General features: G+C 49.2%; 1 protein-coding gene across 1 annotated transcript in view; it reads right to left on the bottom strand.

Moving 5' to 3' along the window:
- Positions 1-622, bottom strand: part of LOC124022109 (mastermind-like protein 3) — a gene marked incomplete at its 3' end in the record, with an annotated part of 107,294 nt that extends 106,672 nt beyond the window's left edge. The window contains exon 1 of the mRNA XM_046337152.1: positions 1-622. This exon is cut by the window's left edge and continues 149 nt beyond it. Within this exon, the coding sequence (XP_046193108.1) occupies positions 1-622 (622 nt within the window).
- Positions 623-23,990: the final 23,368 nt, after the last annotated feature.

Here is a 23,990-nt window from a genome sequence, read left to right as displayed (position 1 = left end):
CATTGAAGAGGTCCTGCATGTCGTCTTCCGGCACCGTATTGGCCAGCTCATCAATCAGCTCCTGCCACTCCTGGTCATTCAGGTTGATGTCCGAAAACAGCTTGTTCTGATTGGACAAGGACGTGTCCGACGACTCAATCCCTCCCCCGTCGTCGAGCGGCTCCTGTTTCAGGTCTTTGAGGAGTCCGAAGCCGTCCTCCAGGTCTAAGGAACCGTTGAGCTTGACGTCAGCCGGGCGACCTGAGCCCAAGCCGCTGCCAGCGTGGTTGCCATGGCTACCATTGCTGCCGGGACCGGAGTTACAGTTGTTGACATTCACGTTGTTGTTGTTGTTGTTGTTGACGCTGGGGTTGTTGGGATTGCCGGTGACTCCCAGTAAGGGCTTGATGTCCATCTGGTGGAGCGGGGAAATGGGGGGGGCGTTGTTGTTGGGGAGGCCCGGGAGAGAGTCCAGTCCGCCCGATCCTGGTCCGTCTTTTCGTAACCTCTTGGTGGTCGGGGAATAGCTCCCGTCGCAGATCCCGTTCTGGTCACCATTGAGGGGCGAGCGTGCGCTGTCCAGTTTCCTCTTCACCGTCTCCTGGAGCTGTGGGACAGGGAAACAAGAAGTGTCAGAGGCCATTTTGGATCTGATGATCAGAAGATATGTTAACGTGTGAACTCAAATTAACTTAAAATCACATGTTAGTTCTAACATGTCTCTTATCGTCAAATGAGGTTATGGTTAAGTCCAGATTGGGGGTAAAACATACAACAGTATAAAATCCATGTACACAAACAACAAGTGTGCGGTTAAAATTGGAAAAAGAACACACACATTTCTTCACACAGGGTCGTGGGGTGAGACAGGGATGCAGCTTAAGCTCCACCATCTTCAACATAAATGTCAACGAATTGGCGCAAAAAGTCTGCAGCACCCGGCCTCACCCTACTAGAATCCGAAGTGAAATGTCTACTGTTTGCTGATGATCTGGTGCTTCTGTCACCAACCAAGGAGGGCCTACAGCAGCACCTAGATCTTATGCACAGATTCTGTCAGACCTGGGCCCTGACAGTAAATCTCAGTAAGACCAAAATAATGGTGTTCCAAAAAAGGTCCAGTCACCAGGACCATAAATACAAATTCCATCTCGACACCATTGCCAGAGAGCACACAAAAGACAATATATACCTTGGCCTAAACATCAGCGCCACAGGTAACTTCCACAAAGCTGTGAACGATCTGAGAGACAAGGCAAGAAGGGCCTTCTATGCCATCCAAAGGAACATAAAATGCAACATACCAATTAGGATTTGGCTAAAAATACTTGAATCAGTTATTGAACCCATTGCCCTTTATGGTTGTGAGGTCTGGGGTCAGCTCACCAACCAAGAATTCACAAAATGGGACAAACACCAAATTGAGACTCTGCATGCAGAATTCTGCAAAAATATCCTCCGTGTACAACGTAAAACACAAAATAATGCATGCAGAGCAGAATTAGGCCGATACAAAGTAATTATCAAAATCCAGAAAAGAGCCGTTACATTCTACAACCACCTAAAGGGAAGCGATTCCCAAACCTTCTATAACAAAGCCCTCACCTACAGAGAGATGAACCTGGAGAAGAGTCCCCTAAGAGTCCCCTGGTCCTGGGGCTCTGTTCACAAACACACCCCACACAGCCCCAAGACAGCAGCACAATTAGACCCAACCAAATCATGAGAAAACAAAAAGATAATTACTTGACACACAAAAAAACAGAGCAAACTAGAATGCTATTTGGCCCTACACAGAGAGTACACAGTGGCAGAATACCTGACCACTGTGACTGACCCAAACTTAAGGAAAGCTTTGACTATGTACAGACTCAGTGAGCATAGCCTTGCTATTGAGAAAGGCCGCCGTAGGCAGACATGGCTCTCAAGAGAAGACAGGCTATGTGCTCACTGCCCACAAAATGGTGGAAACTGAGCTGCAACCTCCTGCCCAATGTATGTACATCGTTGCAACACTGTATACATACGTAATATGACGTTTGTAATGTCTTTATTGTTTTGAAACTGTGTAATGTATACTGTTAATTTGTATTGTTTATTTCACTTTTGTATATTATCTACCTCACTTGCTTTGGCAATATTAACACATGTTTCCCATGCCAATAAAAACCTTGAATTGAATTGAGAGAGAGAGACGGAGAGAGAGACAGAGACAGAAAGAGACAGAGAGAGAGACAGAGATAGAGCGTAAAGCTAAACCTCTATTAGCAATCACAGCAGGCTCATTTAGTGCCGTTTTCTGAGAAAAAGGGAGAGATCAGAGGAGTGTGCTTTAGTGTTTAGAGTTCCCCCTTTCATTATCATAATCAACTGGCAGGCAGAAGGAGAGACGGAGAGAGAGAGAGAGAGAGAGAGAGAGAGAGAGAGAGAGAGAGAGAGAGAGAGAGAGAGAGAGGGGATGACAGAGAGAGACAGAGAGAGAGAGAGAGAGAGAGACAGAGACAGAGGAGACAGAGAGAGAGAGACAGAGACAGAGGAGACAGAGGAGACAGAGAGAGAGACAGAGAAGACAGAGGAGACAGAGAGAGAGAGAAGAGACAGAGACAGAGGAGACAGAGAGAGAGACAGAGGAGACAGAGAGAGAGGAGACAGAGAGAGAGGAGACAGAGAGAGAGAGACAGAGAGAGAGAGAGAAGAGACAGAGACAGAGGAGACAGAGAGAGAGACAGAGGAGACAGAGAGAGAGGAGACAGAGAGAGAGGAGACAGAGAGAGAGAGAAGAGACAGAGGAGACAGAGGAGACAGAGAGACAGAGGAGACAGAGAGAGAGGAGACAGAGAGAGAGGAGACAGAGAGAGAGGAGACAGAGAGAGAGGAGACAGAGAGAGAGGAGACAGAAGAGACAGAGACAGAGGAGACAGAGAGAGAGAGACAGAGGAGACAGAGACAGAGGAGACAGAGGAGACACAGAGAGATGGGACAACAACACCTCTAGACACAGAGAGATGTGGTGGGACAACAACACCTCTAGACACAGAGAGAGATGGGACAACAACACCTCTAGACAGAGAGAGAGATGGGACAACAACACCTCTAGACACAGAGAGATGTGGTGGGACAACAACACCTCTAGACACAGAGAGATGTGGTGGGACAACAACACCTCTAGACACAGAGAGAGATGGGACAACAACACCTCTAGACAGAGAGAGAGAGATGGGACAACAACACCTCTAGACACAGAGAGATGGGACAACAACACCTCTAGACACAGAGAGATGGGACAACAACACCTCTAGACACAGAGAGATGGGACAACAACACCTCTAGACAGAGAGAGAGATGGGACAACAACACCTCTAGACACAGAGAGGTGGGACAACAACACCTCTAGACACAGAGAGATGGGACAACAACACCTCTAGACAGAGAGAGATGGGACAACAACACCTCTAGACAGAGAGAGATGGGACAACAACACCTCTAGACACAGAGAGATGGGACAACAACACCTCTAGACACAGAGAGATGGGACAACAACACCTCTAGACACAGAGAGATGGGACAACAACACCTCTAGACAGAGAGAGATGGGACAACAACACCTCTAGACACAGAGAGGTGGGACAACAACACCTCTAGACAGAGAGAGATGGGACAACAACACCTCTAGACAGAGAGAGATGGGACAACAACACCTCTAGACAGAGAGAGATGGGACAACAACACCTCTAGACACAGAGAGATGGGACAACAACACCTCTAGACACAGAGAGATGGGACAACAACACCTCTAGACACAGAGAGATGGGACAACAACACCTCTAGACAGAGAGAGATGGGACAACAACACCTCTAGACACAGAGAGATGGGACAACAACACCTCTAGACAGAGAGAGAGATGTGGTGGGACAACAACACCTCTAGACACAGAGAGATGGGACAACAACACCTCTAGACAGAGAGAGATGGGACAACAACACCTCTAGACAGAGAGAGATGGGACAACAACACCTCTAGACACAGAGAGATGGGACAACAACACCTCTAGACAGAGAGAGATGGGACAACAACACCTCTAGACACAGAGAGATGGGACAACAACACCTCTAGACACAGAGAGATGGGACAACAACACCTCTAGACACAGAGAGATGGGACAACAACACCTCTAGACACAGAGAGATGGGACAACAACACCTCTAGACACAGAGAGAGATGGGACAACAACACCTCTAGACACAGAGAGATGGGACAACAACACCTCTAGACACAGAGAGATGGGACAACAACACCTCTAGACACAGAGAGATGGGACAACAACACCTCTAGACACAGAGAGAGATGGGACAACAACACCTCTAGACACAGAGAGATGAGGTGGGACAACAACACCTCTAGACACAGAGAGAGATGGGACAACAACACCTCTAGACAGAGAGAGAGAGATGGGACAACAACACCTCTAGACACAGAGAGATGGGACAACAACACCTCTAGACACAGAGAGATGGGACAACAACACCTCTAGACACAGAGAGATGGGACAACAACACCTCTAGACAGAGAGAGAGATGGGACAACAACACCTCTAGACACAGAGAGGTGGGACAACAACACCTCTAGACAGAGAGAGATGGGACAACAACACCTCTAGACAGAGAGAGATGGGACAACAACACCTCTAGACAGAGAGAGATGGGACAACAACACCTCTAGACACAGAGAGATGGGACAACAACACCTCTAGACACAGAGAGATGGGACAACAACACCTCTAGACAGAGAGAGATGGGACAACAACACCTCTAGACACAGAGATGGGACAACAACACCTCTAGACAGAGAGAGATGGGACAACAACACCTCTAGACACAGAGAGATGGGACAACAACACCTCTAGACAGAGAGAGATGGGACAACAACACCTCTAGACACAGAGAGATGGGACAACAACACCTCTAGACACAGAGAGATGGGACAACAACACCTCTAGACACAGAGAGATGGGACAACAACACCTCTAGACACAGAGAGATGGGACAACAACACCTCTAGACAGAGAGAGATGGGACAACAACACCTCTAGACACAGAGAGATGGGACAACAACACCTCTAGACAGAGAGAGAGATGGGACAACAACACCTCTAGACAGAGAGAGATGGGACAACAACACCTCTAGACACAGAGAGAGATGGGACAACAACACCTCTAGACAGAGAGAGAGATGGGACAACAACACCTCTAGACAGAGAGAGAGATGGGACAACAACACCTCTAGACAGAGAGAGATGGGACAACAACACCTCTAGACAGAGAGAGAGATGGGACAACAACACCTCTAGACAGAGAGAGATGGGACAACAACACCTCTAGACAGAGAGATGTGGTGGGACAACAACACCTCTAGACACAGAGAGAGATGGGACAACAACACCTCTAGACAGAGAGAGAGATGGGACAACAACACCTCTAGACACAGAGAGATGGGACAACAACACCTCTAGACAGAGAGATGGGACAACAACACCGCTAGACACAGAGAGATGTGGTGGGACAACAACACCTCTAGACAGAGAGAGATGGGACAACAACACCTCTAGACAGAGAGAGGTGGGACAACAACACCTCTAGACACAGAGAGAGAGATGGGACAACAACACCTCTAGACACAGAGAGAGAGATGGGACAACAACACCTCTAGACAGAGAGAGATGGGACAACAACACCTCTAGACAGAGAGATGGGACAACAACACCGCTAGACAGAGAGATGGGACAACAACACCTCTAGACAGAGAGAGATGGGACAACAACACCTCTAGACACAGAGAGAGAGATGGGACAACAACACCTCTAGACACAGAGAGAGATGGGACAACAACACCTCTAGACACAGAGAGAGATGGGACAACAACACCTCTAGACACAGAGAGAGAGATGGGACAACAACACCTCTAGACACAGAGAGAGAGATGGGACAACAACACCTCTAGACAGAGAGAGAGAGAGATGGGACAACAACACCTCTAGACACAGAGAGCGAGATGGGACAACAACACCTCTAGACACAGAGAGGGAGATGGGACAACAACACCTCTAGACACAGAGAGATGGGACAACAACACCTCTAGAGAGAGATGTGATGGGACAACAACACCTCTAGACACAGAGAGATGGGACAACAACACCTCTAGACACAGAGAGATGGGACAACAACACCTCTAGACAGAGAGAGAGATGGGACAACAACACCTCTAGACAGAGAGAGAGATGGGACAACAACACCTCTAGACAGAGAGAGATGGGACAACAACACCTCTAGACAGAGAGAGATGGGACAACAACACCTCTAGACACAGAGAGATGTGACAACAACACCTCTAGACAGAGAGAGATGGGACAACAACACCTCTAGACAGAGAGAGATGGGACAACAACACCTCTAGACACAGAGAGAGATGGGACAACAACACCTCTAGACAGAGAGAGATGGGACAACAACACCTCTAGACAGAGAGAGATGGGACAACAACACCTCTAGACACAGAGAGATGTGACAACAACACCTCTAGACAGAGAGAGATGGGACAACAACACCTCTAGACACAGAGAGATGGGACAACAACACCTCTAGACAGAGAGAGATGGGACAACAACACCTCTAGACAGATAGAAGAGAGAGAGGAGGAGAAAGGATATGAAGAGAGAGAGAGCAGAGGAGAGAGCAGAGGGGAGAGCAGAGGAGAGAGCAGAGGGGAGAGGATATTAAGAGAGAGAGGGGAGGAGAGCGGAGGAGAGAGGATATGAAGAGAGAGAAGGATAGAGGAGGAGAGAGAGGATATGAAGAGAGAGAGAGGATATGAAGAGAGAGAGGAGAGAGTGGATATGAAGAGAGAGAGAAGGAGAGAGCGGAGGAGAGGGGAGGAGAGAGAGGATATAAAGAGAGAGAGAGGAGAGAGGATATGAAGAGAGAGAGGAGAGAGAGGATATAAAGAGAGAGAGAGGAGAGAGAGGATATAAAGAGAGAGAGAGGAGAGAGAGGATATAAAGAGAGAGAGAGGAGAGAGGATATGAAGAGAGAGAGAGGAGAGAGGATATGAAGAGAGAGAGGAGAGAGTGGATATGAAGAGAGAGAAGGATAGAGGAGGAGAGAGAGGATATAAAGAGAGAGAGGAGAGAGTGGATATGAAGAGAGAGAAGGATAGAGGAGGAGAGAGAGGATATGGAGAGAGAGGAGAGAGAGGATATAAAGAGAGAGAGAGGATATGAAGAGAGAGAGGAGAGAGTGGATATGAAGAGAGAGAGGAGAGAGTGGATATGAAGAGAGAGAGAGGAGAGAGGATATGAAGAGAGAGAGGAGAGAGAGGATATAAAGAGAGAGAGAGGAGAGGATATGAAGAGAGAGAGGAGAGAGAGATATAAAGAGAGAGAGAGGAGAGAGGATATGAAGAGAGAGAGAGGAGAGAGGATATAAAGAGAGAGAGAGGAGAGAGAGGATATAAAGAGAGAGAGAGGAGAGAGGATATGAAGAGAGAGAGAGGATATGAAGAGAGAGAGGAGAGAGTGGATATGAAGAGAGAGAGAGGAGAGAGTGGATATGAAGAGAGAGAGAGGAGAGAGGATATGAAGAGAGAGAGAGGAGAGAGGATATGAAGAGAGAGAGGAGAGAGAGGATATAAAGAGAGAGAGAGGAGAGAGGATATGAAGAGAGAGAGAGGAGAGAGGATATGAAGAGAGAGAGAGGAGAGAGGATATGAAGAGAGAGAGGAGAGAGGATATGAAGAGAGAGAGAGGAGAGAGGATATGAAGAGAGAGAGGAGAGAGGATATGAAGAGAGAGAGGAGAGAGAGGATATAAAGAGAGAGAGAGGAGAGAGGATATGAAGAGAGAGAGAGGAGAGAGGATATGAAGAGAGAGAGAGGAGAGAGGATATGAAGAGAGAGAGGAGAGAGGATATGAAGAGAGAGAGGAGAGAGGGATATGAAGAGAGAGAAGAGAGAGAGGATATAAAGAGAGAGAGGGAGAGAGGATATGAAGAGAGAGAGGGAGAGAGATATAAAGAGAGAGAGAGGAGAGAGGAGATATGAAGAGAGAGAGAGAGAGGGATATAAAGAGAGAGAGGAGAGAGGATATAAAGAGAGAGAGGAGAGAGAGGATATAAAGAGAGAGAGAGGAGAGAGGATATGAAGAGAGAGAGAGGAGAGAGGATATGAAGAGAGAGAGGAGAGAGGATATGAAGAGAGAGAGGAGAGAGAGGATATAAAGAGAGAGAGAGGAGAGAGGATATGAAGAGAGAGAGAGAGAGAGGATATGAAGAGAGAGAGAGAGAGAGGATATAAGAGAGAGAGGAGAGAGAGGATATGAAGAGAGAGAGGAGAGAGGATATGAAGAGAGAGAGAGAGAGAGAGGATATAAAGAGAGAGAGAGAGAGAGGATATGAAGAGAGAGAGAGGAGAGAGGATATAAAAGAGAGAGAGGAGAGAGGATATGAAGAGAGAGAGAGAGGAGATATGAAGAGAGAGAGGAGAGAGGATAAAGAGAGAGAGAGAGAGAGGATATGAAGAGAGAGAGAGAGAGAGGATATGAAGAGAGAGAGGAGAGATATATGAAGAGAGAGAGAGAGGAGGATATGAAGAGAGAGAGGAGAGAGGATATGAAGAGAGAGAGAGAGAGAGAGAGGATATGAAGAGAGAGAGGAGAGAGGATATGAAGAGAGAGAGGAGAGAGAGGATATGAAGAGAGAGAGAGGAGAGGATATAAAGAGAGAGAGAGAGAGGATATGAAGAGAGAGAGAGATATGAAGAGAGAGAGGAGAGATATGAAGAGAGAGAGGAGAGAGAGGATATAAAGAGAGAGAGAGGAGAGAGGATATGAAGAGAGAGAGAGAGGAGAGAGATATGAGAGAGAGAGAGAGAGGATATGAAGAGAGAGAGGATATGAAGAGAGAGAGGAGAGAGGATATGAAGAGAGAGAGGAGAGGGATATGAAGAGAGAGAGAGGAGAGAGGATATGAAGAGAGAGAGGAGAGAGGATATGAAGAGAGAGAGAGAGAGAGGATATAAAGAGAGAGAGAGAGAGATATGAAGAGAGAGAGAGAAGAGGATATGAAGAGAGAGAGGAGAGGGATATGAAGAGAGAGAGGAGAGAGGATATGAAGAGAGAGAGGAGAGAGAGGATATAAAGAGAGAGAAGGATAGAGGAGGAGAGAGAGGATATGAAGAGAGAGAGGAGAGAGTGGATATGAAGAGAGAGAAGGATAGAGGAGGAGAGAGAGGATATGAAGAGAGAGAGGAGAGAGTGGATATGAAGAGAGAGAGGAGAGAGTGGATATGAAGAGAGAGAGAGGAGAGAGGATATGAAGAGAGAGAGGAGAGAGTGGATATAAAGAGAGAGAAGGATAGAGGAGGAGAGAGAGGATATGAAGAGAGAGAGGAGAGATGGATATGAAGAGAGAGAAGATAGAGGAGGAGAGAGAGGATATGAAGAGAGAGAGAGGAGAGAGTGGATATGAAGAGAGAGAGAGAGGAGGATATAAAGAGAGAGAAGGATAGAAGAGAGAGAGGATATGAAGAGAGAGAGAGAGTGGATATGAAGAGAGAGAGAGGAGAGAGGATATGAAGAGAGAGAGAGAGAGTGGATATGAAGAGAGAGAGAGAGAGAGGATATGAAGAGAGAGAGAGAGAGGATATGAAGAGAGAGAGAGAGAGAGAGGATATAAAGAGAGAGAGAGAGATATATGAAGAGAGAGAGGATATGAAGAGAGAGAGAGGAGAGAGAGGATATGAAGAGAGAGAAGGATAGAGGATATGAAGAGAGAGTGGATATGAAGAGAGAGAGAGGAGAGAGGATATAAAGAGAGAGAGAGGAGAGAGAGGATATAAAGAGAGAGAGAGGAGAGAGGATATGAAGAGAGAGAGAGGATATGAAGAGAGAGAGAGGAGAGAGGATATGAAGAGAGAGAGAGGATATGAAGAGAGAGAGGAGAGAGAGGATATGAAGAGAGAGAGGAGAGAGTGGATATGAAGAGAGAGAGAGGAGAGAGGATATGAAGAGAGAGAGAGGATATGAAGAGAGAGAGGAGAGAGAGGATATAAAGAGAGAGAGGAGGAGAGAGGATATGAAGAGAGAGAAGGATAGAGGATATGAAGAGAGAGAGAGAGGATATAAAGAGAGAGAGAGGAGAGAGGATATGAAGAGAGAGAGAGGAGAGAGGATATGAAGAGAGAGAGAGGAGAGAGGATATGAAGAGAGAGAGAGGATATGAAGAGAGAGAGGAGAGAGAGGATATAAAGAGAGAGAGGAGGAGAGAGGATATGAAGAGAGAGAAGGATATAGGAGGAGAGCGGAGGAGAGAGGATATGAAGAGAGAGAGGAGGAGAGAGGATATGAAGAGAGAGAGGAGAGAGAGGATATAAAGAGAGAGAGAGGAGAGAGGATATGAAGAGAGAGAGGAGAGAGGATATGAAGAGAGAGAGAGGAGAGAGGATATGAAGAGAGAGAGAGAGGATATGAAGAGAGAGAGAGAGAGAGGATATGAAGAGAGAGAGAGGATATGAAGAGAGAGAGAGAGAGGATATGAAGAGAGAGAGAGACAGGATATGAAGAGAGAGAGGAGAGAGGGATATGAAGAGAGAGAGAGGAGAGAGGATATGAAGAGAGAGAGAGAGAGGATATGAAGAGAGAGGAGAGAGAGGATATAAAGAGAGAGAGGAGAGAGAGGATATGAAGAGAGAGAGGAGAGAGGATATGAAGAGAGAGAGAGGAGAGAGGATATGAAGAGAGAGAGAGGAGAGAGGATATGAAGAGAGAGAGAGAGAGAGGATATAAAGAGAGAGAAGGATAGAGGAGGAGAGAGAGGATATGAAGAGAGAGAGGAGAGAGTGGATATGAAGAGAGAGAAGGATAGAGGAGGAGAGAGAGGATATGAAGAGAGAGAGGAGAGAGTGGATATGAAGAGAGAGAGGAGAGAGTGGATATGAAGAGAGAGAGAGGAGAGAGGATATGAAGAGAGAGAGGAGAGAGTGGATATAAAGAGAGAGAAGGATAGAGGAGGAGAGAGAGGATATGAAGAGAGAGAGGAGAGAGTGGATATGAAGAGAGAGAAGGATAGAGGAGGAGAGAGAGGATATGAAGAGAGAGAGGAGAGAGTGGATATGAAGAGAGAGAGGAGAGAGAGGATATAAAGAGAGAGAAGGATAGAGGAGGAGAGAGAGGATATGAAGAGAGAGAGGAGAGAGTGGATATGAAGAGAGAGAGGAGAGAGTGGATATGAAGAGAGAGAGAGGAGAGAGGATATGAAGAGAGAGAGGAGAGAGTGGATATGAAGAGAGAGAGGAGAGAGGATATGAAGAGAGAGAGAGGAGAGAGAGGATATAAAGAGAGAGAGAGGAGAGGATATGAAGATTTAGAGAGAGGAGATGAAGAGAGAGAGAGAGAGAGAGGATATGAAGAGAGAGAGGATAGATATGAAGAGAGAGATATGAAGATATGAAGAGAGAGAGGATATAAAGAGAGAGAGAGGAGAGAGGATATAAAGAGAGAGAGAGAGAGAGAGGATATAAAGAGAGAGAGAGGAGAGAGGATATGAAGAGAGAGGAGAGAGGATATGAAGAGAGAGAGGATATGAAGAGAGGAGGAGAGAGAGGATATGAAGAGAGAGAGAGAGAGAGGATATGAAGAGAGAGAGAGGAGAGAGGATATGAAGAGAGAGAGAGATATGAAGAGAGAGGATATGGAAGAGAGAGAGGAGGAGAGAGGATATGAAGAGAGAGAAGGATATGAAGAGAGAAGAGAGAGGAGAGAGAGGATATAAAGAGAGAGAGAGGGATATGAAGAGGAGAGAGGGATATGAAGAGAGAGAGAGAGAGGGATATGAAGAGAGAGAGAGGATATGAAGAGAGAGAGAGAGGATATAAAGAGAGAGAGGAGGAGAGAGGATATGAAGAGAGAGAGAGGGGATAGAGGAGGATGAGGAGAGGGATATAAAGAGAGAGAGGAGGAGAGGATATGAAGAGAGAGAGAGGAGAGAGGATATGAAGAGAGAGAGGAGAGAGAGGATATAAAGAGAGAGAGGAGGAGAGAGGATATGAAGAGAGAGAAGGATAGAGGAGGAGAGCGGAGGAGAGAGGATATGAAGAGAGAGAAGGAGGAGAGAGGCTGACAGTTGACAGTTTCATTGTTCACAGTCACTTATTACAGAGACACCTTCCTCATATGTCTCAGTCATTAAGTCCAGGATGAGAAGAGGAACACACACACAGCACTGTAATAAAGAACAAGGAACAATCTTTATATCCCACTCACCCACTTACCCACCCACCCACTTACCCACCCACCCACTCACCTACCCACCCACTCACCCACCCACACCAGAAAGACATAAAGTCCAATGTCTTTGTCTTCTCATAGGAACCACATTTACCTAAATCATTCCTGATCCTTCCCATTAGATTCCAGCTCAGTGACTTCTCCATTTGTCTCTGTCTACACACTGCTACTACACTCTGTGTGTGTGTGTGTGTGTGTGTGTGTGTGTGTGTGTGTGTGTGTGTGTGTGTGTGTGTGTGTGTGTGTGTGTGTGTGTGTGTGTGTGTGTGTGTGTGTGTGTGTGTGTGTGTGTGTGTGTGTGTGTGTGTGTGTGTGTGTGTGTGTGTGTGTGTGTGTGTTCCAAACGTCTCCTTGTTATCAGCTGGAACACAGACTAAATATTCAGATTGTGTTTGACCCTGAGCAAGACACACACACAGTGCAGCAACAACAACACACACACTCAGATGTCTGCAGAGGGAGCTTTGAGGTAAGAGGTGTGTGTAGAGGGTGTATTGAGGTAAGAGGTGTGTGTGTAGAGGGTGTATTGAGGTAAGAGGTGTGTAGAGGGAGTATTGAGGTAAGAGGTGTGTAGTGGGAGTATTGAGGTAAGAGGTGTGTAGAGGGAGCTTTGAGGTAAGAGGTGTGTGTGTGTGTGTGTGTGTGTGTGTAGAGGGAGTATTGAGGTAAGAGGTGTGTAGAGGGAGCTTCGAGGTAAGAGGTGTGTAGAGGGAGCTTCGAGGTAAGAGGTGTGTAGAGGGAGCTTCGAGGTAAGAGGTGTGTAGAGGGAGCTTCGAGGTAAGAGGTGTGTAGAGGGAGCTTCGAGGTAAGAGGTGTGTAGAGGGAGCTTTGAGGTAAGAGGTGTGTGTGTGTGTGTGTGTGTGTGTGTGTGTGTGTGTGTGTGTGTGTGTGTGTGTGTGTGTGTGTGTGTGTGTGTGTGTGTGTGTGTGTGTGTGTGTGTGTGTGTGTGTGTGTGTGTGTGTAGGGGAGTATTGAGGTAAGAGTGTGTAGAGGGAGTGTAGAGGGAGGTTGAGGGAGCTAAGAGAGTGTGTAGAGGGAGCTTCGAGGTAAGAGGTGTGTAGAGGGAGCTTCGAGGTAAGAGGTGTGTAGAGGGAGCTTCGAGGTAAGAGGTGTGTAGAGGGAGCTTCGAGGTAAGAGGTGTGTAGAGGGAGCTTCGAGGTAAGAGGTGTGTAGAGGGAGCTTCGAGGTAAGAGGTGTGTAGAGGGAGCTTCGAGGTAAGAGGTGTGTAGAGGGAGCTTCGAGGTAAGAGGTGTGTAGAGGGAGCTTTGAGGTAAGAGGTGTGTAGAGGGAGCTTTGAGGTAAGAGGTGTGTGTGTGTGTGTGTGTGTGTGTGTGTGTGTGTGTGTGTGTGTGTGTGTGTGTGTGTGTGTGTGTGTGTGTGTGTGTGTGTGTGTGTGTGTGTGTGTGTGTGTGTGTGTGTGTGTGTGTGTGTGTGTGTAGAGGGAGTATTGAGGTAAGAGGTGTGTAGAGGGAGCTTCGAGGTAAGAGGTGTGTAGAGGGAGCTTCGAGGTAAGAGGTGTGTAGAGGGAGCTTCGAGGTAAGAGGTGTGTAGAGGGAGCTTCGAGGTAAGAGGTGTGTAGGAGGGAGCTTTGTAAGAGGTGTGTGTGTGTGTGTGTGTGTGTGTGTGTGTGTGTGTGTGTGTGTGTGTGTGTGTGTGTGTGTGTGTGTGTGTGTGTGTGTGTGTGTGTGTGTGTGTGTGTGTGTGTGGGAGCTTCGAGGTAAGAGGTGTGTAGAGGGAGCTTCGAGGTAAGAGGTGTGTAGAGGGAGCTTCGAGGTAAGAGGTGTGTAGAGGGAGCTTCGAGGTAAGAGGTGTGTAGAGGGAGCTTCGAGGTAAGAGGTGTGTAGAGGGAGCTTCGAGGTAAGAGGTGTGTAGAGGGAGCTTCGAGGTAAGAGGTGTGTAGAGGGAGCTTCGAGGTAAGAGGTGTGTAGAGGGAGCTTCGAGGTAAGAGGTGTGTAGAGGGAGCTTCGAGGTAAGAGGTGTGTAGAGGGAGCTTTGAGGTAAGAGGTGTGTGTGTGTGTGTGTGTGTGTGTGTGTGTGTGTGTGTGTGTGTGTGTGTGTGTGTGTGTGTGTGTGTGTGTGTGTGTGTGTGTGTGTGTGTGTGTGTGTGTGTGTGTGTGTGTGTGTGTGTGTGTGTGTGTGTGTGTGTGTGTGTGTAGAGGGAGTATTGATGTAAGAGGTGTGTAGAGGGAGTATTGAGGTATGAGGTGTGTAGAGGGAGTATTGAGGTATGGGGTGTGTGTGGGAGAGTGTGTGTAGAGGGAGTATTGAGGTGTGTAGATGGAGAGTGTGTGTAGAAGGAGTATTGAGGTAAGAGGTGTGTGTGGGAGAGTGTGTGTAGAGGGAGTATTGAGGTAGGAAGTGTGTGTGGGAGAGTGTGTGTAGAGGGAGTATTGAGGTAAGAGATGTGTGTGGGAGAGTGTGTGTAGAGGGAGTATTGAGGTAAGAGGTGTGTGTGGGAGAGTGTGTGTAGAGGGAGTATTGAGGTAAGAGGTGTGTGTGTAGAGGGAGCTTCGAGGTAAGAGGTGTGTGTGTAGAGGGAGCTTCGAGGTAAGAGGTGTGTGTGTAGAGGGAGCTTCGAGGTAAGAGGTGTGTAGAGGGAGCTTCGAGGTAAGAGGTGTGTAGAGGGAGCTTTGAGGTAAGAGGTGTGTGTGTGTGTGTGTGTGTGTGTGTGTGTGTGTGTGTGTGTGTGTGTGTGTGTGTGTGTGTGTGTGTGTGTGTGTGTGTGTGTGTGTGTGTGTGTGTGTGTGTGTGTGTGTGTGTGTGTGTGTGTGTGTGTGTGTGTGTGTGTGTGTGTGTGTGTGTGTGTGTGTAGAGGGAGTATTGATGTAAGAGGTGTGTAGAGGGAGTATTGAGGTATGAGGTGTGTAGAGGGAGTATTGAGGTTGAGGGTAGATGGAGAGTGTGTGTAGAAGGAGTATTGAGGTGGGAGAGAGTGTGTGTAGAGGGAGTATTGAGGTGGAAGTGTAGATGGAGAGTGTGTGTAGAAGGAGTATTGAGGTAAGAGGTGTGTGTGGGAGAGTGTGTGTAGAGGGAGTATTGAGGTAAGAGGTGTGTGTGGGAGAGTGTGTGTAGAGGGAGTATTGAGGTAAGAGGTGTGTGTGTAGAGGGAGCTTCGAGGTAAGAGGTGTGTAGAGGGAGTATTGAGGTAAGAGGTGTGTAGAAGGAGTATTGAGGTAAGAGGTGTGTAGAAGGAGTATTGAGGTAAGAGGTGTGTGGAGGGAGTATTGAGGTAAGAGGTGTGTAGAGGGAGCTTTGAGGTAAGAGGTGTGTAGAGGGAGCTTTGAGGTAAGAGGTGTGTGTGTGTGTGTGTGTAGAGGGAGTATTGAGGTAAGAGGTGTGTAGAGGGAGTATTGAGGTAAGAGGTGTGTAGAGGGAGTATTGAGGTATGAGGTGTGTAGAGGGAGTATTGAGGTAAGAGGTGTGTGTGGGAGAGTGTGTGTAGAGGGAGTATTGAGGTAGGAAGTGTGTGTAGAAGGAGTATTGAGGTAAGAGGTTTGTAGAGGGAGTATTGAGGTAAGAGGTGTGTGTGGGAGAGTGTGTGTAGAGGGAGTATTGAGGTAGGAAGTGTGTGTGGGAGAGTGTGTGTAGAGGGAGTATTGAGGTAAGAGGTGTGTGTGGGAGAGTGTGTGTAGAGGGAGTATTGAGGTAAGAGGTGTGTGTGTAGAGGGAGCTTCGAGGTAAGAGGTGTGTAGAGGGAGTATTGAGGTAAGAGGTGTGTGTAGAGGGAGTATTGAGGTAAGAGGTGTGTGTAGAAGGAGTATTGAGGTAAGAGGTGTGTGTGTGAGAGTGTGTGTAGAGGGAGTATTGAGGTAAGAGGTGTGTGAGGGAGAGTGTGTGAGTGTGAGGCTGTCTGAATGACTGACAGGCAGCATCATCTCCTTCATAACATGATAAATAGGATAAATAGGTTGAGCATGTGTGTGTGTGTGTGTGTGTGTGTGTGTGTGTGTGTGTGTGTGTGTGTGTGTGTGTGTGTGTGTGTGTGTGTGTGTGTGTGTGTGTGTGTGTGTGTGACCCCAAACTGCGGGGAGAAATAAAGAGCTTAAACTCACAAGACACCGAGTCACAAGACACCTAGTCACAATACACCTAGTCACAATACACCGAGTCACAATACACCGAGTCACAATACACCTAGTCACAATACACCTAGTCACAATACACCTAGTCACAACACACCTAGTCACAATACACCGAGTCACAACACAGAGTCACAATACACCTAGTCACAATACTACACCTAGTCACAATACACCTAGTCACAATACACCTAGTTAGTCACAATACACCTAGTTAGTCACAATACACCTAGTCACAATACACCTAGTTAGTCACAATACACCTAGTTAGTCACAATACACCTAGTTAGTCACAATACACCTAGTCACAATAAAATGAGTCACAATACACAGAGTCACAATAAAATGAGTCACAATACACCTAGTTAGTCACAATACACCTAGTCACAATACACCTAGTCACAATACACCTAGTCACAATAAAATGAGTCACAATACACCTAGTCACAATACACAGAGTCACAATACACAGAGTCACAATAAAATGAGTCACAATACACCTAGTTAGTCACAATACACCTAGTTAGTCACAATACACCTAGTTAGTCACAATACACCTAGTCACAATAAAATGAGTCACAATACACCTAGTCACAATACACAGAGTCACAATAAAATGAGTCACAATACACCTAGTTAGTCACAATACACCGAGTCACAATACACCTAGTCACAACACACCTACTCACAATACACAGAGTCACAATACACCTAGTTAGTCACAATACACCTAGTTAGTCACAATACACCTAGTTAGTCACAATACACCTAGTCACAATAAAATGAGTCACAATACACCTAGTTAGTCACAATACACCTAGTCACAACACACCTAGTCACAATACACCTTAGTTAGTCACAATACACCTAGTTACAACACACCTAGTCAGTCACAATACACCTAGTCACAATACACCTAGTCACAATACACCTAGTCACAATACACCTACTCACAATACACCTACTCACAATACACCTACTCACAATACACCTACACACAATACACCTAGTCACAATACACCTAGTCACAATACACCTAGTCACAATACACCTAGTTAGTCACAATACACCTAGTCACAATACACCTAGTCACAATACACCTAGTCACAATACACCTACTCACAATACACCTACTCACAATACACCTACTCACAATACACCTAGTCACAACACACCTAGTCACAATACACCTAGTCACAATACACCTAGTCACAATACACCTAGTCACAATACACCTAGTCACAATACACCTAGTTAGTCACAATACACCTAGTTAGTCACAATACACCTAGTCACAATACACCTAGTCACAATACACCTAGTCACAATACACCTACTCACAATACACCTACTCACAATACACCTACTCACAATACACCTAGTCACAATACACCTAGTCACAATACACCTAGTTAGTCACAATACACCTAGTTAGTCACAATACACCTACTCACAATACACCTACTCACAATACACCTAGTCACAACACACCTAGTCACAATACACCTAGTCACAATACACCTAGTCACAATACACCTAGTCACAATACACCTAGTCACAATACACCTAGTTAGTCACAATACACCTAGTTAGTCACAATACACCTACTCACAATACACCTAGTCACAACACACCTAGTCACAATACACCTAGTCACAATACACCTAGTCACAATACACCTAGTCACAATACACCTAGTCACAACACAGAGTCACAATAAAATGAGTCACAATACACCTAGTCACAAAACACAGAGTCACAATACACCTAGTCACAATACACCTAGTCACAATACACCTAGTCATAATACACCTGGTCACAATACACCTGGTCACAATACACCTAGTCACAATACACCTGGTCACAATACACCTAGTCACAATACACCTAGTCACAATACACCTACTCACAACACACCTACTCACAATACACAGAGTCACAATACACCTAGTTAGTCACAATACACCTAGTTAGTCACAATACACCTCGGTCGTCATGTAGCTAACAAGGTGCATGTGTCTCTGCGTTTTCCGTGTGTGTGTGTGTGTGTGTGTGTGTGTGTGTGTGTGTGTGTGTGTGTGTGTGTGTGTGTGTGTGTGTGTGTGTGTGTGTGTGTGTGTGTGTGTGTGTGTGTGTGTGTGTGTGTGTGTGTGTGTGTGTGTGTGTGTGAGGCTGGCCCATGTTGACTCTACAAGGTATTGAAATCGTTCCACAGGGAGGCTGGCCCATGTTGACTCTACAAGGTATTGAAATCGTTCCACAGGGAGGCTGGCCTCTATGAAATCGTGACTCTACAAGGTATTGAAATCGTTCCACAGGGAGGCTGGCCCATGTTGACTCCAATTCTTCCCACAGTTGTGTTTAGTTGGCTGGCTGTTTTTTGGGTAATGGACACCACTTGATACACACAGGCAACTGTTGAGTGTGAAAAACCCAGCAGCGTTGCAGTTCTTGACACAAACCGGTGCACCTGGCACCTACTACCATACCCCTGTTCAAAGATACTTAAATATCTTATCTCACCCATTCACCCTCTGAATGACACAGACACCATACATGTCTCAATTGTCTCGAGGCTTAAACATCCTTCTTTAACCCGTCTCCTCCTCTTCATCTACACTGATTGGTGGATTTAACCCGTCTCCTCCCCTTCATCTACACTGATTGAAGTGGATTTAACAAGTGACATCAATGAGGGATCATGGCTTTCACCTGGTCAGTCTATGTCATGGAAAGAGCAGGTGTTCCTAATGTGTTGTACACTCAGTGTCTGTATGAGTGTATTGCCTTCAAAAGGTCCACCCATAAAACAGCACCAATTACCAGGGTGTCTGAGGCATGACACACACACACACAGACACACACAGACACACACTTCCGTGCACATTCTCTACAACAAGAGGAACAACTAAACGGAAATGTTGAAATGCCAAGGAACTGTGAAGAAACAGGAGAGTGAGAACAGGAAACAGCAAGAGAGAGGGATGCATCTAGTTTATCTCCTTCTGCCAGTCAGAGAGAGAGAGAGAGAGAGAGAGAGAGAGAGAGAGAGAGAGAGAGAGAGAGAGAGAGAGAGAGAGAGAGAGAGAGAGAGAGAGAGAAGTGGAGAGAGTGGAGGACAGGAGAGAGAGAGAGGAGAGAGAGAGAGAGAGAGGAGAGACCACCAAGGTGCTGTTGAAGAGAGAGGGACCTCCTGCTCTGGTGAGAGAGAGTGCAGAGAGCCTCCTCCTCCTCCCTAGAGAGAGAGAGAGGAGAGACAGAGAGAGAGAGAGAGAGACTCTCCTCCTCCTCCTCCTCCCCTACTCCTCCTCCTCCCCTAGAGAGAAGCACCACATGACTAGTGGGAGAGTCCTCCCTCAGGAGAAGACTCCTCCTCCCTCCTAGAGAGAGGAGCTCCACCTCCCTGCTCTCCTCCTCCTCCCTACTCTCCTCCTCCCTCCTACTCTCCTCCTCCTCCCCTACTCTCCTCCTCCCTAATCTCTCCCCCCCTACTCTCCTCCTCCTCCCACCTCCCTACTCTCCTCCACCTCCCTCCTCCTCCTCCTCCCTACTCTCCTCCTCCTCCCCCATCTCCTCATCCCCCCTACCCCTACTCTCCTCCCCCTCCTCCTCCTCTCCTCCCTCCCCTACTCTCCTCCTCCTCCCTCCTCCTACTCTCCCTCCTCCTCCTCCTCCCTCCCCTCTCCCTCCTCCTCCTCCTCCCCCTACTCTCCTCCTCCCCCTACTCTCCCTCCTCCCTCCTCTCCTCCTCCCCCTCCTCCTCCTCCTCCCTACTCTCCTCCTCCCTACTCTCCTCCTCCCTCCCCCCTACTCTCCTCTCCTCCTCCTCCTACCTCCTCCCCTCCCTAATCTCCTCCTCCTCCCTACTCTCCTCCTCCCTAATCTCCTCATCCCCCCTAATCTCCTCCTCCTCCCTCCTCCTCCCCTCCCTCCTACTCTCCTCCCCCCCCTCTCCTCCTCCCCCTAGTCTCCTCCTTCCTCCCTCCCCCTCTCTACTCTCCTCCTCCTCCCTACTCTCTCCTCCCTACTCTCCTCCTCCCTAATCTCCTCCCCCCTCTCTCTCCTCCCCCTCCCTAGCCTCCTCCTCCATCCCTCCCCCCCTACTCTCCTCCTCCCTACTCTCCTCCTATCCTCCTCCCCCTACTCTCCTACTCTCCCCCTTCCCTACTCCCTCCCTACTCTCCTCCTCCTCCCTACTCTCCTCCTCCTCCCTACTCTCCTCCTCCTCCCTACTCTCCTCCTCCCTCCTACTCTCCTCCTCCCTCCTACTCTCCTCCTCCCTCCTACTCTCCTCCTCCTCCCTAATCTCCTCTTCCTCCCTCCTCCTCCCTACTCTCCTCCCCTACCCTCCTCCTCCTCCCTACTCTCCTCCTCCACCTCCCTACTCTCCTCCTCCCTCCTCCCTCCTCCCCTCCCTCCCTCCTCCCCCTCCCTCTCCTCCTCCTCCCTACTCTCCTCCCCCTCCTCTCCTCTCTCCTCCTCCTCCCCCTATCTCCTCATCCCCCTAATCTCCTCCTCCTCCCTACTCTCCTCCCCCTACTCTCCTCCTCCCCCTACTCTCCCTCCTCCCTCCCTCTCTCCTCCCCCTCCTCCTCCCTAGTCTCCTCCTTCCTCCCTCCTCTCCTACTCTCCTCCTCCTCCTCCTCCCTACTCCTCCTCCCCCTACTCTCCTCCTCCCTAATCTCCTCCTCCTCCCTCCTCCTCCCTCCCCCCCCCTCCCTACTCTCTCCTCCTCCTCCCTAATCTCCTCCTCCCTAATCTCCTCCTCCTCCCTCCTCCCCCTCCCTCCTCTCCTCCTCCTCCCTACCTCCTCCACCTCCCTACCTCTCCTCCTCCCTCCCCTCCCTACTCCCCTCCCTACTCCCTCCTCCTCCCTCCCTACTCTCCTCCTCCCTCCCTACTCTCCTCCTCCTCCCTACTCTCCTCATCCCCCTAATCTCCTCCTCCTCCCTACTCTCCTCCCCCTACCTCCTCCTCCCTACTCTCCTCCCCCTCCCTCCTCTCTCCCCCTACTCTCCTCCTCCCCCTACTCTCCTCCTCCCTCCTCCCCCCTACCTCCTCTTCCTCCTCCCCCCTAGTCTCCTCCTCCCTACTTCCTCCTCCTCCCCTCTACTCTCCTCCTCCTCCCCTACTCTCCTCCTCCCCCCTACTCTCCTCCCCCCTACTCTCCTCCTCCCTAATCTCCTCCTCCTCCCTACTCTCCTCCCCCTACTCTCCTCCCCCCCTAGCCTCCTCCCCCTAGCCTCCTCCTCCCTCCCTCCCTCCCTACTCTCCTCCTCCCTACTCTCCTCCTATCCTCCTCCCTACTCTCCTACTCTCCCCCTTCCTACTCTCCTCCTATCCTCCTCCCTACTCTCCTCCTCCCTACTCTCCTCCTCCTCCCTACTCTCCCCCTTCCTCCTCCTCCCTACTCTCCCCCTTCCTCCTCCTCCCTACACTCCTCCTCCCCTCCCACTCCCCCTTCCTCTCCTCCTCCCTCCCTACTCCCTCCTCCCTACTCTCCTCCTCCTCCCTAATCTCCTCATCCTCCCCTCTCCTCATCTCCTCCTCCTCCCTCCCTCTCCCTCCCCCTACTCTCCTCCTCCCTACTCTCCTCCTCCCCCTACTCTCCTCCTCCCTACTCTCCTCCTCCCCCTAGTCTCCTCCTTCCTCCCTCCTCTCTACTCTCCTCCCCCCTACTCTCCTCCTCCCTAATCTCCTCCTCCCCCTACTCTCCTCCCCCTAGCCTCCTCCCCCTAGCCTCCTCCCCCTCCCTCCCCTCCCTCCCTCCCTCCCTCCTCTCCTCCTCCCTACTCTCCTCCTATCCTCCTCCCTACTCTCCTACTCTCCCCCTTCCTACTCTCCTCCTATCCTCCTCCCTACTCTCCTCCTCCCTACTCTCCTCCTCCTCCCTACTCTCCCCCTTCCTCCTCCTCCCTACTCTCCTCCTTCCTCCTCCCTACTCTCCCCCTTCCTCCTCCTCCCTACTCTCCTCCTCCCTACACTCCCCCTTCCTCTCCTCCTCCCCTCCCTACTCTCCTCCTCCCTACTCTCCTCCTCTTGCACTCCCTACTCTCCTCCTCCCTACTCTCCTCCTCCTTGCCCTCCCTACTCTCCTCCTCCCTACTCCCTACTCTCCTCCTTGCCCTCCCTACTCTCCTCCTCCCTACTCCCTACTCTCCTCCTTGCCCTCCCTACTCTCCTCCTCCCTACTCTCCTCCTTGCCCTCCCTACTCTCCTCCTCCCTACTCCCTACTCTCCTCCTTGCCCTCCCTACTCTCCTCCTCCCTACTCCCCTCCTTGCCCTCCCTACTCTCCTCCTGTGTCTGTATTAAGTGTGTGTGTTGTGGTGCTGGCCTAGGAGACTGGACAATACTTTTAATGTAAACTATGGGAGTGCAAAGCATCTACACTACCGGACACTAGACAGCCCTTCACAAGGTTTCAACTTTAGTCTCGTGTCATCTCTTTCTAGCCTGATAGAGAAAGACAAATGGAGAAGAGACAATAGAGGGAGAGAGAGCTGGAAGAGGGAGGGAGGGAGGAAGGGAGGGAGGGAGGGGGGAGGGAGGGAGGGTGGAGGGGGGAAGGGAGGGAGGGATGGATAGTGTGTGGAGAGAGAGCTGGAAGAGGGAGGGAGGGAGGGATGGATAGTGTGTGGAGAGAGAGCTGGAAGAGGGGAAGAGGGAGGGAGGGAGAGAGCTGGAAGGGAGGGAGGAAGGGTGGAGGGAGCTGGAATAGGGAAGGAGGGAGGATAGTGTGTGGAGAGAGCTGGAAGAGGGAGGGAGGGAGGGATGGATAGTGTGTGGAGAGAGAGAGAGCTGGAAGAGGGAGGGAGGAAGGGAGGGAGGGGGGATGTGTGTGGAGAGAGCTGGAAGTGTGTGGAGAGAGAGCTGGAAGAGGGAGGGAGGGAGGGATGGATAGTGTGTGGAGAGAGAGAGAGCTGGAAGAGGGAGGGAGGGAGGGAGGGATAGTGTGTGAAGAGAGAGCTGGAATAGGGAAGGAGGGAGGGAGGGATAGTGTGTGGAGAGAGAGCTGGAAGAGGGAGGGAGGGAGGGAGAGAGGGAGGGGAGGGAAGGATAGTGTGTGGAGAGAGAGCTGGAAGAGGGAGGGAGGGATAGTGTGTGGAGAAATAGAGCTGTGGAGAGAGGGAGGGAGGGGGAGGGATAGTGTGTGGAGAGGGGGAGGGAAGAGGGAGGGGGGAGGGATAGTGTGTGGAGAAAGAGCTGGGAAGAGGGAGGGAGGGAGGGAGAGAGGGAAGGGGAGGGAGGGAGGGAGGGATAGTGTGTGGAGAGAGAGCTGGAAGAGGGAGGGAGGGAGGGAGGGATGGATAGTGTGTGGAGAAAGAGCTGGAAGAGGGGGAGGGAGGGAGCTGGAAGAGGGAGGGATGTGTGGAGAGAGAGCTGGAAGAGGTAGGAGGGATAGTGTGTGGAGAAAGAGCTGGAAGAGGGAGGGGAGGGAGGGATAGTGTGTGGAGAGGGGAGCTGGAAGAGGTAGGGATGGATAGTGTGGGAGAGGGGAGGGAGGGATAGTGTGTGGAGAGAGAGCTGGAAGAGGGAGGGAGGGAGGGATAGTGTGTGGAGAGGGGGAGGGATAGTGTGTGGAGAGGAGCTGTAAGAGG

This window comes from Oncorhynchus gorbuscha, unplaced genomic scaffold, assembly GCF_021184085.1.
Source record: "Oncorhynchus gorbuscha isolate QuinsamMale2020 ecotype Even-year unplaced genomic scaffold, OgorEven_v1.0 Un_scaffold_1296, whole genome shotgun sequence".
Lineage (NCBI taxonomy): Eukaryota > Metazoa > Chordata > Actinopteri > Salmoniformes > Salmonidae > Oncorhynchus > Oncorhynchus gorbuscha.
The sequence above is the reverse complement of the archived record's forward strand: the minus strand, read 5'-3'. Positions and strand labels throughout refer to the sequence as shown.